Here is a 19,414-nt window from a genome sequence, read left to right as displayed (position 1 = left end):
GTGACGCTTAACAGGTTAAAAAAACATTTTATATAGTTCGGTATTTTCTCTATCCATCCTCTCCCAGAAAACCTTCAAATGTGAATTATCGGAATGTGTGCAGATCTTGGCAGTGCGATAACTAGTTAGCAACTGAGAATAAAAAAAATAAAAAGCCCGATTGACGAATGACGATGCTGATGAAGAGGATATCGAATACCGATTTTTCCCTAATTGATTTTTTCTACGTTCTGTCTAATCCAATGTACAGTACATTCTTATGTAAAGGGCGAACCCCAACATTTCTTGATGCTGCTACACTTTAATTATAGATATTTTACCACCTATTTATAATCTTTATTTATAATAACATCTTTAGTAAAAGCTCTTTAATATCACTTTCAGGAGTAAATGCGTTTATGATCGACGATGAAACGTAAAAAAAAAAAACGTTTTCCTTTTAAGAAGGCGTTTTTTTAGGAAACAAAAAACAACACGAAACAAAATTGCTCATATTTCATATATTTTGATTTTCTAAGGATAAATAAAACATTAATTATAACATTATTATTACATAGTACCTGGTAAGATATCTTTTGCCGCAAAAGTTAACCTATAGACAGTTGTTAAAATTGGTTAGCGAGTTCGTTATGATCGGCGATGGAACGTACTAAACAAGTAATGGGTTTGGTTGTGGTGACATGTTTGGCAGTAGCATGATATAAAATAGTCTTTATTTTGATGGTTTTTAATTTAAAGTTTAATGAATAAGGATTTTTCACCATAATCACAACGTAAGTATAAAAATTAATTAGTACAAATATGGAATATTATACATATAGGTGTTGGACAGTTAGGCTAGGCCTAGCGACAAGTTCACACAACAGATGGGCAAACCTTAACATTTTTCATCCAAAACTAGTCTTAAAATGTTTGAACAGAAATCTTTCTCTCACATTCTCCCCCCCCCTTCTCAGACATCGGGGAACCATCACCCCCCCCCCCCCAATACAATTAAGAAAACAATAGATTTCCTACGCTTCTCGGTGCTTGACTCGCGGATTTAGAATGCTCCTCGCAAATACAGGAAAATTAATTTTTAAAAACTATCGATCGCGTAATTGAGGAATCGCGTAATTAGAACACGTGTAATTCGGGACCCTACTGTATATATATATATATATATATATATATATATATATATATATATATATATATATATATATATATATATATATATATATATATATTATATATATATATATATGTATATAAATAGTAGGTTGGCCAGGGCACCAGCCACCCGTTGAGATACTACCGCTGGAGAGTTATGGGGTCCTTTGACTGGCCAGACAGTATTACATTGGGTCCTTCTCTCTGGTTACGGTTCACTTTCCCTTTGCCTACATATACACCGAATAGTCTGGTCTATTCTTTACAGATTCTCCTCTGTCCTCATACACCTGACAACACTGAGATTACCAAACAATTCTTCTTCACCCAAGGGGTTTACTACTGCACTGTAATTGTTCAGTGGCCACTTTCCTCTTGTTAAGGGTAGAAGAGACTCTTTAGCTGTGGTAAGCAGCTCTTCTAGGAGAAGGATACTCCAAAATCAAACCAATGTTCTCTTGTCTTGGGTAGTGCCATAGCCTCTGTACCATGGTCTTCCACTTCCTTGGGTTAGAGTTTTCTTGCTTGAGGGTACACTCGGGCACCCTGTTCTGTCTTTTTTCTCTTCCTCTTGTTTTGTTCACGTTTCTATAGTTTATATAGGAAATATTTATTTCAATGTTATTACTCTTCTTAAAAATTTTATTTTTTCTTGTTTCCTTTCCTCCTTGGGCTATTTTCCCTGTTGGAGCCACTGGGCTTATAGCATCCTGCTTTTCCAACTAGGGTTGTAGCTTAGCAGTTAATAATAATAATAATAATAATAATAATAATATATATGTATATATGTATGTATGTATATATGTATGTATGTATGTATATATATATATATATATATATATATATATATATATATATATATATATATATATGTATATATATATATATATATATATATATATATATATATATATATATATATGTATATATATATATATATATATATATATATATATATATATATATATATATATATATATATATATATTATATATATATATATAAAATATATATACTGTATATATATACATATATATATATATTATAATACATATATATAATATATATATATATATATATATATATATATAAGTTAAAAAGGCAAAGATTATTAATGACAGTCCAAAAGGTAAGGAAGAAGAGCAGCAACAACCGATCTCCCTCCGAGTCAAAAGTAAAGTGAAGCACAGTCACAGGTGTGTGAGAGGGGTAGCTGGCTAACCCCCTATCCCCCACTAACTAGTGGAATGGGTAGTTAATCCTCACTAAATTTCAATGGCTTGTCCCTTCAGTTTCGCTGAAAATAATACCCCTATAAATAGCATAGGTTTGAATTCCAGTTGCGGAACAAAGCTGTTTTTTGTTCGGTTGTTTTTGTGGTTATATGCGTTAACGCAATGATTTTAACGTAACTAGCAATATTTCTATCATTACCTTTAAATTTTCTAACCCACTGAAGTAGAGGATACAATTATTATTATTACTGGATTACTGTAGATGTCGGATTACTGAGCAGGAGACATTCATCAGGAATTGCGCAACGTTTCAAGATTGCTGCATACAATGTACGAAAATGGTTAGCGGTCGTTGTATAAAATATACACAGTACACTTAGTTAGTAACAAATTATACTGTATTCATATTGTACAATACAGAATTACAGTAACGTTGTTTATCATAAATGTAGGCTACGTGCGCAGAGGCTTAAGTTGTCCGAACGAAAACAGCGAACACTTACAGTACAGTTAAACTTTACTGTAATGATAATAGTATATTACACTAATATACACTACAGTATCAGCCCATTGTTATACAATATTACTAGATAGGAACAACAATACTGTGATAGAAATCAAGTAAAATGATATTTTCATAATAAAATAAATTTTTGAATATACTTATCCGCTGGTTATATAAAGAGCTGAAGTCTCCTGACGCCCTGGCAGAAATTCAAAATCACGTGCTATCGAAGATACGACAGGTGTACCCGCACCCTAGCGGTAGATCAGGTGGAACAACAACACACCTTCAGTTCTTCCATGCCTCATAGCAATACCACAGGTAGTCTCTAGAGGGGAGGAGGGTGGGTGTTAAATTTATATAACCCGCGGGTAAGTATATTCAAAAATTTATTTTATCATGAAAATATCATTTTTAAATACAAAACTTACCCGCTGGTTATATAAAGAGCTGATTGACACCCATTGGTGGCGGGTCAGAGACAGCAACATATTGAAAAATTCACTTAAGGGTTATATACAACAAACTTGAGCGGTTCTCACCTGATAAGGAAGCTGACAGCAATGATACTCTGCCTCATTTCGTCCGCTATCCTTAAGAGATCCAGTGATCCACTCGGGCTGAAAATCTCTAGGAGCTGTCAAACGGTACAATCACCTATAACATGACAGGACCTCAACTAATACCCTTGTTCCGGGTGCACTCTAGGAACAAATTGACCACCTAACCAAATCAAAGATTGCGGAAGACTGACGACCAATCTCCACAAACAACCATAACAAACGAGTTCTAAGAGATAGAAAAGGGGTATTAGGAAAAAGGGAACGTAGTGGTAGATCATTCACCTACTATCGCATTCGCCGCTACAAAAGGACCCAACGTAAAACAGTCCTCATAGCGAGTCTGAACATTTCTCAAATAATGGGATGCAAAAACAGACTTACTTCTCCAAAAGGTCGTATCCATCAGACTTTGCAGAGAACGGTTCTGTTTAAAGGCCACTGAAGTCGCTACCGCTCTGACTTCATGTGTCTTTACTTTGAGAAGCCTCTGATCCGTCTCATCACATTGAGCATGAGCTTCTCGAATTAACAGTCTAATAATGAAAAAAGACAAGGCATTCTTTGACATGGGCATCGAGGGTTTCCGAACTGCACACCACAGAGCGTCTGAGTTACCCCTCAGATTCTTAGTCCTGTCCACATAAAGTCGTAACGCTCTAACTGGACAGAGTACTCTTTCTAATTCATCTCCCGTCAAATCAGAAAGGTTAGAAATCTCGAAGGATTTGGGCCATGGCCGAGTAGGGTTTTCATTCTTGGCCAGAAACCCCAGTTGTAAAGAACAAATGGCTTTTCCATTCCGAAAACCAATGTTCCTGCTTAAAGCGTGTACCTCACTAACTCTTTTAGCAGTGGCAAGGCTAACCAGAAACAGAGTTTTCAAGGTTAAATCCTTAAATGAAGCAGAGTGTAAAGGCTCAAATCTGTCACTCATGAGAAATTTAAGGACAACATCCAAATTCCAGGCAAGGGGAGCTGTTTGAATCTTCTTGGTTGTATCAAAAGACCTAAGCAAATCTTGTAGATCCTTATTATTAGACAGGTCTAAGTTCCTGTGTCTAAAAACCATTGCCAACATACTCCTGTAACCTTTAATAGTAGATGACGAGAAGTTATGTTTAAATTCAAGGTCTATGAAAAAATCCGCTATCTGGGTTAGAGAGGTACTGGAAGAGGAAATCGCGTTAGTCCTACACCACTCTCTGAATAACTCCCACTTGGACTGATACACCTTGATGGTTGAAGATCTTCTTGCCCTCGCAATTGCCTTGGCTGCCTTCTTCGAAAATCCTCTAGCTCTAGCGAGTTTTTCAATAGTCTGAAGGCAGTCAGACGTAGAGCTCGGAGGTTTTGATGCTTTCGGGCCAAGTGAGGTTGTCTGAGAAGATCGGGTCTTATGGGAAGGCTTCTCGGGAAATCTACCATCCATTCCAGTACCTCTGGAAACCAGCTCCTTGACGGCCAGAACGGAGCTATCAGTGTCATTCTGGTCTCTTCGTGGGAAATGAACTTCTGAATCACTTTGTAAAGAATCTTGAATGGAGGGAAAGCATAAACCTCCATGTGTGACCAGCTCATTAGAAAGGCGTCTATGTGCAAGGCTTCGGGATTCAGAACCGGAGAGCAGTAACACTCCAGCCTTTTCGTCTTTGCGGTAGCAAAGAGATCCACGAGAGGATGACCCCATAACCGCCACAGACTCTTGCAGACGTCCTGGTGTAAAATCCATTCTGTGGAGAGAACCTGACCTTCCCTGCTGAGTCTGTCTGCGCTCACATTGTTGACCCCCTGGATGAATCGAGTCAAAAGAGTCACCTTCCTTTCCTCTGCCCATATGAGAAGAAGTCTTGCCTTCTCGTACAGAGACCAAGAGTGGGTCCCGCCTTGTTTCACAATATAGGCCAGAGCTGTCGTGCTGTCCGCATTGATTTGGACTACTTTGCCCCTGATCTGCTTCTCGAAGCCTATGAGACCCAGATGAATAGCCAAAAGCTCCTTTTGGTTGATGTGGAGAGATGTTTGCTCCACAGTCCAAGTCCCCGAAAGCTCCTTCTTCTCTAGAGTGGCTCCCCACCCCGAGTTTGAGGCGTCGGAACACAACACGAGGTCTGGGCTCTTCTGAAGTAAAGACAAGCCTTCTCTCAGTCTGGGTTCGTTGTACCACCAATGAAGATGCGACTTGATGGAAATCGAGATGGGAACGCAATCCCTGTCGAGGTTGTCCCCTTTCTTCCAATGGCGATTGAGATGAAACTGAAGAGGACGCAAGTGCAACCTCCCCAGGGTTACGAACTTCTCTAATGATGAGAGAGTCCCCAGAAGGCTCATCCAATCTCTTACGGAGCAAAGTTCCCTCTTCAGAAAAGTTTGGACTTTTAGGAGGGCTGCCTGAATTCTCACCGACGACGGACAAGCCCGAAAACTCCGACTGTGAATCTCCATCCCCAAATAAAGAATCTCCTGGGATGGAGTCAGTTGCGATTTTTTCGAGCTCACCAGGAGGCCCAGTTCTCTGGTTAGATCCAAAGTCATTTTTAGGTCCTTCAAACAACAATCGGCTAAGGATGCTCTTATCAGCCAATCGTCCAGATACAGAGAGGCTCTGATTCCCCTCGAATGCAGCATGCTTGCTACATTCAGCATGATCTTGGTAAACAATAGAGGAGCCGTGCAGAGTCCGAAACAAAGAGCCCTGAATTGGAATACCTTGTTTCCGTCCATGAACCTCAGATAACGTCTGCAGCTGGGATGAATCGGAAGGTGGAAATAGGCGTCCTGAAGATCTATAGAGACCACGAATTTTGGACGTAACCATTTAGAACACTTACGTCCAGAACCGGTCTCCACTCCCCCGAACTCTTGGGTACTAAGAAAAGGCGGTTGTAAAACCCCGGAGAAGTTACATCCTGCACTTCCTCTATTGCTTGTTTCTCTAATAAAAGAGACATCTGAAGATGCATGGCTTGCTTCTTCGGACCCTCTCTGTATTTGGGCGAAAGATCCACCGGATCTGTGACTAAAGGAGGATTTTCCAGGAAGGGGATCTTGTAACCCTCCTTTAACACTTGGACGGACCAGGGGTCCGCTCCATTCCTCTCCCAAGCCTCCCAGAAGTGAATCAACCTGGCACCCACTGCTGTCTGAAGGAAAGGGCAGTCAGACTTTACCTCGGCCGGACTTGCCTCCTCTGCCTCTAGGTTTCCTTCCTTCTGGTTTGAAAGAGCCCCTTCCAGAGGATTTCCCACGAAAGGACTGAGAAGGTCGAAAACCAGAAGAGAATTCCTTAGGCTTACGAGAGGAAAACGTCGAAGGCAAAACTTTTCTTGTCGAATTGGTTACTAAGTCATGCGTGGCCTTCTGCGTGAGAGCAGTGGCAACTTCGCCTACCAACTCTTGCGGAAATAAGGTATTAGCCAAAGGAGCGAAAAAAAGGCCCATTTTCTGGTAGGGAGACACTCCTGCAGAGAGAAAAGAGCACATCGTGGCCCTTTTCTTGAGGCTTCAAGCCGTGAACAAGGCAGCTAACTCGTTGGAGCCATCCCTCACACCTTTGTCCAAGCAGGAAATCAAATGAACCAGTCCACTAGTGTCCGTGTCCTTCATATCTGAGACCCTCTTACTCAAAGCTCCCAGAGCCCAGTCTAAGAAATTAAACACCTCGAAGGCCCTGAAAAGACCCTTAAGCAAATGATCGAACTCTGGAATAGACCACCAAATCTTCGTTTTCTTCAAAGCAAGACGACGAGACGCATCCACTAAACTTGAGAAATCCCCTTGGGCAGACGAAGGAAAACTCAAGCCCAACACTTCACCAGTCTCGTACCACACACTAGACTTAGAAACCAACCTTGCGGGAGGAAAAGCAAAGGCCGTTTTGCCAAAAGATTTCTTAGAGTCCAACCAGGAACCCATTAATTTCAAGGCCCGTTTAGAGGACCGAGAAAGAACCATCTTGGTATAAACTGGAACTTTGGTTGCTTTACCTAAGATGAACTCAGAAGGCGGAGAACGAGGGGCCACAGGAGAAAACTGATCCGGAAAAACTCCAGTAAGAATCAACATAAACTTACGAAGATCAACAGCATGTTGATAATGCTTCTCTTCCTCATTCTCAGAAACTTCCTCTATAGGCTCGTCCACATCCGACTTTTCCTCAAGTTCGTCTTCTGGCAGTGCAGCAACTGCTGCAGCCTGAACTGAAGGAACAACGTCTGGGTGAGATTGCCTGTCAAAGTCAACATCTGCATCCAACTGATGGGGAGAGGTCGAAGTTGATAGACGTGGGACATGGATGGGTAGACGTTCTTCGTCAACTAACAACTGCCGAGACCGCTTAGAGTCTGACTGCTGTTGACCAGATTGACGCTTGGACTCAGAAGGCAACTGCCGAAGATCGCTGAGTGGACGCATAGAGTCCGAAAACTGTTGACGCGAACGATCAAAGCTGTCAAGATGTCGACGCTGAGAATCGATGTTTTGACGCGAAGCGACCACTAGTTGTTGACGCGGGCGATCAACTTCTTCAAAACGTTGACGCGTCGCGTCCACTTGTCGACGCCAATGTTCTTCCTCACGACCAGAAGACGAAAACCGTTCCACCAAACTTCTCTGACGTGACTCATCAAAATCAACCTGGTGTTGAACACTATGAATGGGAGACCGCCTAAGCGATAACTCGTCAGCACCAGAGACCATCGATCGCCTGTGCGATAACTGGTCTGACACCTGACGCCCAGACATACTGCCAACACCTGGTTGAAAAGAATCCATAAACGACGAGAGTTGTTCTTTCATAGTCACAAGCATAGACCATTTAGGATCTTCAGAATTCCTTAAAGGAATATTCGTTCCATCGTCAACACGTATTTCGGGAGAAGAAAGCCAATCCGAAGGAAGAAGAGGAGCATGAATCGTAACAAGGTCTGAATCGGAAGGAATCTTATCAACACGAATACCGTGCTTAGCCGGAGTGCAAGCGATGGGAGAACGGAAACGTTCCGGTGAGTCCCACGAACTACATCCTGGACGCACAGGCGATTCCTGACGCTGAGTAAGTTCATGCGTCCGTTTAAGCGGTCTTGACGCGCGACGCCAGATCTCACTACCCGACCCTTCATCGGAAGACGGGGATAACGCATGAACCTCATCTTTCCTACGATGAGGGTGAACGGCCTGAGTTACGGCAGCAGGAACGTTCGAGGGGACGTCTGCATGATTGATGACGCTTCTCGTTCCCTTAAGCTGTTCGACATTACTTCTCCCATGGGTTCGAGAGCTCGAAAGAGGTCTTAGGCTAGGTGAACGACAAGATCGTGCAGACGCACCCTCCACAACACTAAACACATTAGAAACACTTTTCACATTACCGAGAGATTCACGACTTTTCGGTTAACTAAATTCAGACACCGAAACACTTTCCACAGTTCCGACAGAATCACGGTTTTTCAGTACCTTTAACTCAGAAAAAATCGTATTTCTATCTGCCGCTAAGGACTCGACTTTCTCACCAAGAGTCAAAATAGCGGTAAACATGTCTTTCATAGTAGGTTCCTGATCTACCACCACGGGGGAAGGAATAGGATTAGGAACATTAACATTAGGTAAGGCTCTATCCATAGATCGTGAAGAACTACGCCTAACTCTATCCCTCTCTAGTCTCCTAACATAACGTTCGTATGTTACAAAATCATCATCCGTTAAAGAAAGACACTCATTACATCTATCATCAAATGAACAAAATTTACCCCTACATTTCACACAAATATTATGAGGATCAATAGATCTTTTAGGAAGTCGAGTACGACACCCTTCACTAACACACCTACGTATAGCAGGGGAGGAGTCGGCCATTTTGAATGGTTACGTGAAAGACCGATGAGCAAAAAATAAGGGAAATATTAGTAAAGATAACCTCAAACAAAAAGATTTCAAGATTAGAATAAAGAGAAAACAATTAACGATAGCTTAAACTCAGAAAAGAACGTTGTACATCACCAAACGACTTCCCAAAAGAGTAAAACCACGAGAGTGAACTTCCATATGACAGCCAGCTAAGCGGGCAGAAGAAGAACTGAAGGTGTTGTTGTTGTTCCACCTGATCTACCGCTAGGGTGCGGGTACACCTGCCGTATCTTCGATAGCGCGTGATTTTGAATTTCTGCCAGGGTGTCAGGAGACTTCAGCTCTTTATATAACCAGCGGGTAAGTTTTATATTTAAAAATCAATATTAGGCAGTACTTAGTGGGTTAATTATTTTAACGTAGGCAATGGTAGCAGTTTGTTAGGAGTTATCGCACCCTAAGGCAATAAGCAATTACAATTATTTGCTTTTCGAGCTTGTCTCTTGTTACCTAACCCTCGTACACAATGAGTGCTGACTGTAGTGCTGTTACTAGTATTGTATGCAGTTTGTTTAGAACAATAGTTCCCAAACTTTTTCAGGTTGGTGCCCCTTTGGCTTCAAAATGGAATCCTTGTGCCCCCTCCCTTTTGTTTCATTTTAAACTAGGTAACAGAGCTATGAATTCATTTATAATTCCAATGTCAAATTTATTATCTATAAACTGCATAACAGTTTCTTTGCTTAGCATTTATGATATGCTTTGTCATTAAGATATTGTGAAATTTGAAAAAAAGGCATGTTATTTATTGCTTAATTGCTCTTATTGCCAACCTTTCAACCAAATCCACAGCTTTTACCTCTGGGGTGGTTCCACCCAGTTTGGGAACATGTATTTGCATTTATACCAAGATTGTTTCTTACACAGTCTACCTGTACTGTATCTATATTCAAGAGAGAGAGGGGGGTTGGAGATTTTGAAAAAAAGCAGTGTTGTGGTTACAAAAAAGTACATATTGTAATGTAAAGGTACTATAGATTGTGCTGTACTGTACTATAGTGTTACAGGCAATATCAATATAGTACAGTGATGCCTCAGCATACGAAAGTAATCTGTTCAGGATACGGTTTCGTATGCTGATTTTTTCGCATCCTGAGTCGCGTTTTACATGTAAATAGCCTAATCCGTTCCAAGCCTTACGAAATGACACCTTTTCTTTCATAAACACGCTGAACTTTAGTAATAAACATGCAATGCAGCCATTTCTATCATTCAATAACTAACCCAACTGTTAAAAACAGCCTAATCCATTCCAGAAACCACCATGAGATTATTCAATAATGTAGTTATAGCCTAGTTATCCCCTCCAAGCCCTAAGAAAACGGTCCGTTTTCTTTACTACTGTATAAAAGTTATGGTACTGTATGTAAAGCATTTGGATCAGTGAAGGTGTATTTTTACCTGTACACCTAAATTAAGGGTTGATACCCTGAAAAAAAAGGTACTGTACTTTCGGCGACGAGTTGGGAACTCGTAAGCTTTTCGTATCCTGAAAATTTTTTCGTATACTGGGGCATAAAAATCTTTGTATCGCTTTTCGTATCCTGAATTTTTCGTAAGCAGAAACTTTCGTATCCAGAGGTATCACTGTACTCCACTTCCATATACTGTACGCGTTTCTTTTCCACATTAGGGGCATATAGTGTTCTGTATTTCATATAAGAAGTTTTAAACAACCATACAGTTTATATAGTCTATCAGCTATGAATTTCCACAACTGCTAATTTTTCTGGAATATACTGGCAATGATTGAGGTGGTTTTATTCTATCTAATAGATGTTAAATATATTAAAGAACAAAACACAATCATACACTACCTGTACATCGTAAAGCTTGCAAATAAGTTCCATACCTTGTACAATGCAATGTAATCCCACGGCGATGCCACAACATCTGAATCAAGAGTAAATTTTACATTGCCACCCTCTCCAATGTACCATGTGCCTACGGGCTGGAACCGGACACAGCGATCTTCATGGTTGGCAAAGACCTAAATTAAAAAATTGAGAGCTTCAATTCATATCTGACAAATATATCAAATTTGATAATTGATATCTTTTACAAAATAAATTTCATATTTAAATAATATACTTCACTTAAGATACAGAACCTAAATTGAGATATACAAATTAGTACTGTGAAAGAGTAAAGGCAAAAGGCAATAGGTAATACTTATACTATGAGCTTATGTTGATGCACACACAGGTTAATAATATCTATTCAAAGAAAGATGATAACACACTGTATGTATAAATAAAAATAAAACATGGACAAAAGACAAATATAAAGTTCATAACTTCTTTTAAATAAGTTATCCTATTACATAATCTACCTGACTAAAGGTTAGTAATTTCATACAAATATAAAAACTATTAAATTTAAAATGTTGCTATAAAAATATAGGACATACTAAAATAGAAACATCCTCAATACTACATACCTGTCAAATCATCTAAACTGTTTTACCCATGCATACAAGAAATTAATTTATTATAGAAAAAACTAGCTTTAGTCTTATGCCCACATTCATGGTCCATGAATGTTTCCAGTTACTGCTTTTTTTGTCTTGCACATAAAAAAGATGTAGTAGCAACTCGCATATAATATATAAAACATCAGGTACATCTCAATCACCTACTATCTTTTTATAACAACCTCATCACTCACATTTTCCCCAGTTACAATTTAGGAGGGAGGAATGAGGTTGCTGAATATCTCCGAGTAGTGATTCCGATCTGAAGGATCAAGGAGAACATTTGGTGACATGTATACGATAGGGACCAGACCCTGATAACTCAGAAGCTTGTTGTAAGGACAACCTTATTTAGAATAGAAAGCAAGGTATTGGTAGTCAACTGATTTAGAAGTTGGAACCCACCATTCATGTAAAAGGTAAAAGTTAAAAAGACAAGGCTTACGTCTCTAAACCATTTGTGGGTCACATCCCAAGTCAAACATGGAAAAGATAAGAGTAATGCCAATAGGGACCTACCTTTCCAACAGAAGCTATAACCTAATTAGCAAACACCTTACAGAAAAAGTGTCCTGATCTATCATACTGTATTCAATTCTTTCTTGTAAAAACTGTGTTCTTCATGGCTAGTTTCTTGCTCAAACCTGCAAAGAAAAATTATCTAAAGGATGTTGTCTCTGAAATCTCTAATTCTCTTCAGGCAATGATGATTAACTAACTTGAGTGAAGAAAGTTCTCAATTACTGAATGAATGAGGCAAGGGAACGGATGGTAAGGAGTTTGCGTCTTTACTATACCGTCAGGTGTGAATGATGAACCCAACACTCACTAGAAGAAAACTTTAGACAAGAAGTTGGACATTCCCAGATCCTAGATGCTGGAAGGAGGCAGGTTAGAGGGGTCGCTAGTTGGCAAATACCGTTTCTTCAATACAATGTTATTCAGAGGACATACCACAATTCTAATGTGAAAAATGAGGACTCAGCCAAGAAATACTTATATCTTTTTGGTCACAGACCATATCAAACAACTTGGCTTCATCAGCAAGTAGCAAATTGATAACTCCTAAAACCCACTCCAGCTAGTTTGCCATGGTCATAAATCCTTGGAGAAACTGCTCTGCCAGAGAGAAAGTTGCTGGGAAAGGAGATATGGACAAAGAGGCCTTATTAGAAGCTGCTTCAATAGCAGATAAGGGAAGGAGCAATTATACTTCTGCAGACAATCATCTTATCTGGTAATACTGTACCTGGTTGCAAATTCCCGAGGGCAGGTGTTTTGGGGGTCATTTGCATTAAGTTTAACAAGGATTTTGCTTCGGGCATCATCCATGGAATGGTAATCAGACCAGTTACTGCTTCTAACAGTGGCAGAAGTCACAGTGCTTGTACAGCCCACACTACTGTTTACAGAGGTTCCACAACTGCAATAACTATCTTTAATTGCTTTCTTAATATGGATAGAACTGTCACTGTCCTTACATAAAGAAATCATGGACGTAGTTCTTACTGCTGTCACTATCCCAATCGTGGGTGCAGGCTTGGATAGAGAGAGAAAAAGTCATTGTAAAACAACTTGAGTGGCCATAATCCTGAATGCTGCTAGCACTGCAGCTCACAACTTTGCTACTTACTATAAGAGGCAACTTCTAAGCACAAAGTTTCCTACTAACCATGCCTTTCCTTTAAAAGCTTACATAGTGGCTGGCTGTGGTTTTATCAATGGATCAGGACAGGGGTCAGTCCATTAAAGAAGACAAGTGACACTGGCTGGGCCTCAGGAACATGATACATTATCTTCAAGAAGAGGATGCAGTGGCCTGGCCAGTAGTAAAGCTATAGGGCTAATGATGGTTATGTACAAATTAACATTTATTGTTCTAATAAATGTTTTGCCTGCTATTGATAAGAGTGAACAGCAGCCAGTATTGGAAAATTTTACAACTAATGTCATATAATTATTAATTCTACTCAATTATTTTTTTCTATCAATTAATTATAATTAAATTTTAACTTTTACCTTGAGAGAGAGAGAGAGAGAGAGAGAGAGAGAGAGAGAGAGAGAGAGAGAGAGAGAGAGAGAGAGAGAGAGAGAGAGAGAGAGAGAGAGAGAGAGAGAGAGTGTGTGTGTTTTACAAGGATTTTGGATGTCTCAAACTTTTTAGTACATCCGCATAGACTCCATTTGCACTTTGGCAGAGCGATTTAGTTTAAGCATTTAGAGAGTTCTTATGATCTTGTCTGACTTATTCTTGAACTCATTTACCGTGTTACTGTTTACTACATCCGCTGGAAGTCTATTCCAAGTATTTGCTAAATTGCCACATTGAGTGGTTTTGTATCTTTTCAATTACAGTTTACATCGGTTTACCTTTGGAGTGATTTGTGCTGAGCATGAATAGATTGCTGTAATCTACATTTGTTATTCCTTTAGGAATTTTGAATGCCTTTATTAACTGTCCTCTTAGTCGTCGAGTTTGTAGATCAAATAAGTTTAACCTTTCCATCCTCCGTCTATATCCAAATTGCTGTATTGTTGGAATTAGTTTGTGGCCCTATCTTGTACTGGTTTCAGTCTATCTATATCCTTCTAAATACTTGGAACCCAGAATTGGACTCCTTATTCTAAATAGTCTTACTAGTGATGTGTACAGCTGTAGTACAGTGTCTTGGTTTCTGTATTTGAATTGTCTCTTTATGTAACCTATTAGTTTTTGTGCTTTCTTTTCAACTTTTAAGCTCTGTTTGGTGAACTTCAAATCCTTACTGATAGTAATACCAAGATCTTCCCCCTGGTCCACACTTTCTATTTCATTACCTGGCAGTGAGTAATCTGATTGTGGGTTACTATAACTCATGTGCATGACTTTACATTTCCCACCGTTGAAGGGCCTATGCCATTTTCGGGACCATTCTACTAGCTTCATTAGATCCTTTTTTAAGGCTTCTATGTCTTCTGAGTTCGCAGCATTTATGCCTAGCTTAGTATCATCGGCAAATTTACCTATTCTCCACGGATGGACTAAAAAGTCTTTGAGACATCCAAAATCCTTGTAACTAACTAGCTAACCAACACACACATACACACACACACTCTCTCTCTCTCTCTCTCTCTCTCTCTCTCTCTCTCTCTCTCTCTCTCTCAATACGAATTTGGTTATACTGTACTAAAAAAGTCTTTGAGACATCCAAAATCCTTGTAACACTCACACACACACACACACTCACACACAGACAGACATCTCTCTCTCTCTCTCTCTCTCTCTCTCTCTCTCTCTCTCTCATAAAGATATATGAAGACTTTTTCACCTCATATTACGAAAAAACTCTCAGGATACGAAATTAAATTTGCTCGGCCGCTGAAAAATAATTTCAAAATTTGTGTGCCACAAAATCTGTAAACCCACCACCATCCTCCTGCTCTCCCTTGGTTATCTCCCTATCCTGATGCTAGTTACTGCCATTAGATCCTGCTCTTCTATTGGTCAGCATCTTTCTCACCATACAACTACGTATCGGCATTCCTCAACCATTTTGTTTCCGCAACAATATCGTTCAGATTGAATTTGTGTTGGTGATTTTTATTTCATACTTATAGATTCAAGTTGCTTTACTTAACCCGTAATTCTATAGCCATGGGTCCCAAGAATGTTGCTGATGTTCAAGGAAAGAAGAAGAGGCTGCTATCTATGGAGATGCAGCTGGAGATAATAAGGAAATATGAGGCTGGCATGAGGTTGAGTGTAATCGCTAAGGAGTATGACCAAAATCCGTCAATGATAGGCACCATCCTTAAGCAGTAAGAAGCTATCAAAAGGGTGTGACTGTCCTTTCAAGAAAAAAAGGAGCCATGTCCATAATGAGATGGAGAGATTTCTTCTCTGGACTAAGGACAAGGAAATCGCTATAGACATGATCACCGAGACGATAATCTGCCACAAGGTCAGCACCATTTTTGTTGATCTCGTGCATGCTGAGGCCGAAGACAATGCAAAAGAAGGGGCAGTGCAACAGGCACCCTCAGAGTTCAAGACTTCATGTGGGTGGTCAGAGAAATTCATTTGGTGGTGTGGCAAGGGGAGGCTGCCCGCTCACACACGAAAGGAGCCAAAGCTTTTGTTAAGAAATTTGACAAGTCGACTCTCCAGTAAGGCTACAGTCCCAAACAAGTATTCAACTGCAATGGAACAGGGCTTTTCTGGAAAAAATGCCTCGTCGGACCTATATCACGGCGGAAGAGAAGAAGCTGCCTGGGCATAAGCCTATGAAGGACAGGCTTATCCTTGCACTCAGCGCCAACACCAGTGTAGATTGTACAGTCAAGCCCCTACTGGTGTATCATCTGGAGACTCCTCGAGCCTTCAAGTCCCACAAAGTGCTGAAGGAAAAGCTTCCGGTGATGTGGAGGGCTAATGCAAAAGCCTGGGTACCGAGACTGTTTTTCGTCGACTGGGTAAATGACGAATTTGGAAGTAATTTGTATTTTTCTTAAAGATACAAACATGGAGCTATTTATAGGGGATATTACTTTCGGCATTGCTGAAATACAAGCCATATGATTTTAGCGAGGGATAACTACCCCAACCGCTAGTTAGCAGGAAGGGTGAGTGGTAGCCGGCTACCACGCTCACTCACACCCCTGGGCCGAGCACCCACTTTGCTTGCAGGAAGGACTTTCTTGGGGGATAGGGCTGGTGGGTGAATCTGTATAAATAGCTCCAGGTTTGTATCGATGGCAAAAATATAAATTACTTCCAAATTTATCATTTGTTCCGTCACTAAACAAATCCTAGGTATTTATAGGGGATGACTTGCCTCTTAGGAGGGAGGAAGTCCGTGCCAACTGGCTCTTGGCATTTGTACCAGGGTTCAATCCCTACGATAATGATCGTACGCAGTAGGAACCCTGCATCTCACTAAAAATTATCGTGCTTTGGATGACTTGCGGCCTCCACAAGCTGTGTGTTTGTGACACTAGCAATGTGGCTTGGTCTAGTAATAGGATCTCCGAGTCATAAGAATCTGAGAGAACTAAGACCTTACCCAATCCCCCTCACTAGACGTAATGGGGACGCAACAAGTACAGTGATACCTCGGTAGTCGAACGACTCTATACTCGAACAATTCGGAGTTCGACCAAAATTTTCGAGAAATTTTTGCTGCGGTGCTCGACCAAAAATTCGGTACTCGACCAGCCGAACACGTGACGACCGCATGGGCTTTGTGATGATCGCGCCATCTCGGCCACTCTCGCTTGTTCGGGAAGCATCAGTTCTCTCGAGAGCGTCACTCAGACAACGCGCGATCAGCATTCGTTGTGATTTAGTGATTTTCAGTGCTTTTAATTGCTTTTTTAGCTTTCATAATGAGTCCCAAGAAAGTAATGAGTGTTAAGGGGAAGGAGAAGAGGAAAACAGTGCGAACAACGATCGAGTTGAAGAAGGAAATTATAGCGAAATATGAGAATGGTGTACGAGTGTCCGATTTAGCGGTAGAATACGGAATGGCGAAGTCGACCATTTCTACGTTTTTAAAGCATAAAGAAATGATTAAGAAGGCGAATGTTGCAACGGGAGTTACGGCGGTAACTAAGCAAAGGCCACAAGTGATTGAGGAGATGGAAAAGTTGCTTTTAATATTTATTAAAGAAAAACAGTTGGCCGGGGAAAGTGTTAGTGAAGCGTTCATTTGTGAAAAAGCGTTGCATATCTATGAAGAATTAGTGAAGAAAAGTCCGAGTACCAGTGAAAGTGATTCATTTACATTTAAAGCGAGCAGGGGTTGGTTTGAAAAGTTTCGTAATAGAACAGGTATTCATCGTGTTACTAGGCATGGGGAGGCAGCTAGTTCGGATCAAATTGCAGCCGATAAATACGTGGGGGAATTCGATCGGTACATAAATGAACAAAATTTGATCGCACAACAAGTCTTTAATTGTGATGAGACTGGGTTATTTTGGAAGAAAATGCCAGCCAATACGTACATTACCAAGGACGAGACGAAGATGCCAGGTCACAAGCCAATGAAAGATAGGCTAACATTGTTGCTGTGTGCAAATGCAAGTGGCGATTGCAAGATCAAACCCTTGTTAGTGTACCACTCGGACAACCCCCGGGTGTTCAAACGAAATAATATTTGTAAAAGTGCACTACCAGTTATGTGGCGCTCGAACACTAAATCTTGGGTCACAAGACAATTCTTTACTGAGTGGATAAACGAAGTGTTTGCCCCCCAGGTTAAGGCTTACCTCATTGAAAAGAGCTTGCCAATGAAATGTCTTCTGGTTATGGACAATGCTCCTGCACATCCTCCAGGTCTCGAGGATGACTTGAAAGAAGAATACAGCTTTATCAAAATCAAATTCTTGCCCCCCAATACTACTCCCATACTCCAGCCCATGGACCAACAGGTCATTTCAAACTTCAAAAAACTCTATACCAAGGCCCTTTTCAGAAAGTGTTTTGAAGTGACCAGTGACACGAAGTTGACCCTAAAGGAATTCTGGAAGGAACACTTCAGCATCCTCAACTCTGTTAACATGATTGACCAAGCTTGGCGAGGTGTGACCTATAGGACATTGAACTCTGCCTGGCGTAAGCTGTGGCCATCATGTGTCACAGAGAGGGAGTTTGAAGGTTTCCAACCAGAGGCGGGTCCAAGCACTGCTACCCCTGTAATTTCTGATGACACTGATGTCGTTGAGGAAATTGTTGTCATGGGCAGGAGTTTGGGGCTTGAGGTCGACAAGGATGATATTGATGAGCTTGTAGAAAGCCATTCTACCGAGTTGACTGTGGAGGAATTGTTGCACCTGCAACAACAACAGCAGCAGGATCTGATTGTGGAGCAGGAATCTTCAGAAGAGGATGAGGTAAGGGAGGATGTTCCAAGTTCTCTCATCAATGAAATTTGTTCCAAGTGGGCAGATGTGCAGGCTTTTGCTGAAAAATACCACCCAGAAATTGCAGTAGCAAACCGGGCAGTGCATATGTTTAATGATAGTGTCATGTATCATTTTCGAAGAATACTGCAGAGGAGGAAGAAACAATTAACAATAGACCAGTTTTTCACAAAAGAAAAGAAAGCTGCTACATCAAAGCCTGTTTCTCCTCCAAAGAAGAGACAAAGAAGAGAAGAAACCCCTGAAATAGATCTGCCCACCCTTTCATTGGAGAGAGAAACAACTCCTGAAGGAGAACTACCCCGCCACATCATGGAAGGGGACTCTCCTTCCAAGCAGTAACCTCCCCCTTCCATCCTCTCCACATCCATCCCTGTATGCCATCGAACCGCTGCTCAAAGGTATGTTCACTACAGTACAGAAAATGGTTTAAAATTGTTTTATTTTAGTACAGTAAATGGTTTAAAATTGTTTTATAGGATTTTCTGACCAATTTCATACACATTTAGATAATTATTGTTGTTTAGGTACACGTTTTATTAATATTTTGGGCCTGTTCGAGTGCTTGGGAACGGAATAGAATATATACCATTATTTCTTATGGGGAAAAAAAATTCGGTACTCGAACAAATCGGAGGTCGAACACGGATCTCGAACGGATTATGGTCGAGTACCGAGGTATCAC

At 40.6% G+C, this 19,414-nt stretch overlaps 1 protein-coding gene across 2 annotated transcripts in view; it reads right to left on the bottom strand.

Annotated features, from left to right (window-relative positions):
• Nucleotides 1–19,414, bottom strand: part of LOC137654031 (phosphatidylinositol 4,5-bisphosphate 5-phosphatase A-like) — a 211,973-nt gene that overhangs the window by 33,512 nt on the left and 159,047 nt on the right. For both annotated transcript variants that reach the window (XM_068387673.1, XM_068387668.1), the window contains exon 8: nt 11,209–11,346. In XM_068387673.1, the coding sequence (XP_068243774.1) occupies nt 11,209–11,346 (138 nt within the window). The remainder of the gene's footprint in view (nt 1–11,208; nt 11,347–19,414) is intronic.

Source organism: Palaemon carinicauda, chromosome 1 (genome assembly GCF_036898095.1).
Source record: "Palaemon carinicauda isolate YSFRI2023 chromosome 1, ASM3689809v2, whole genome shotgun sequence".
Lineage (NCBI taxonomy): Eukaryota > Metazoa > Arthropoda > Malacostraca > Decapoda > Palaemonidae > Palaemon > Palaemon carinicauda.
Note: the sequence above shows the minus strand (reverse complement) of the source record. Positions and strands in the feature narration are given on the sequence as shown.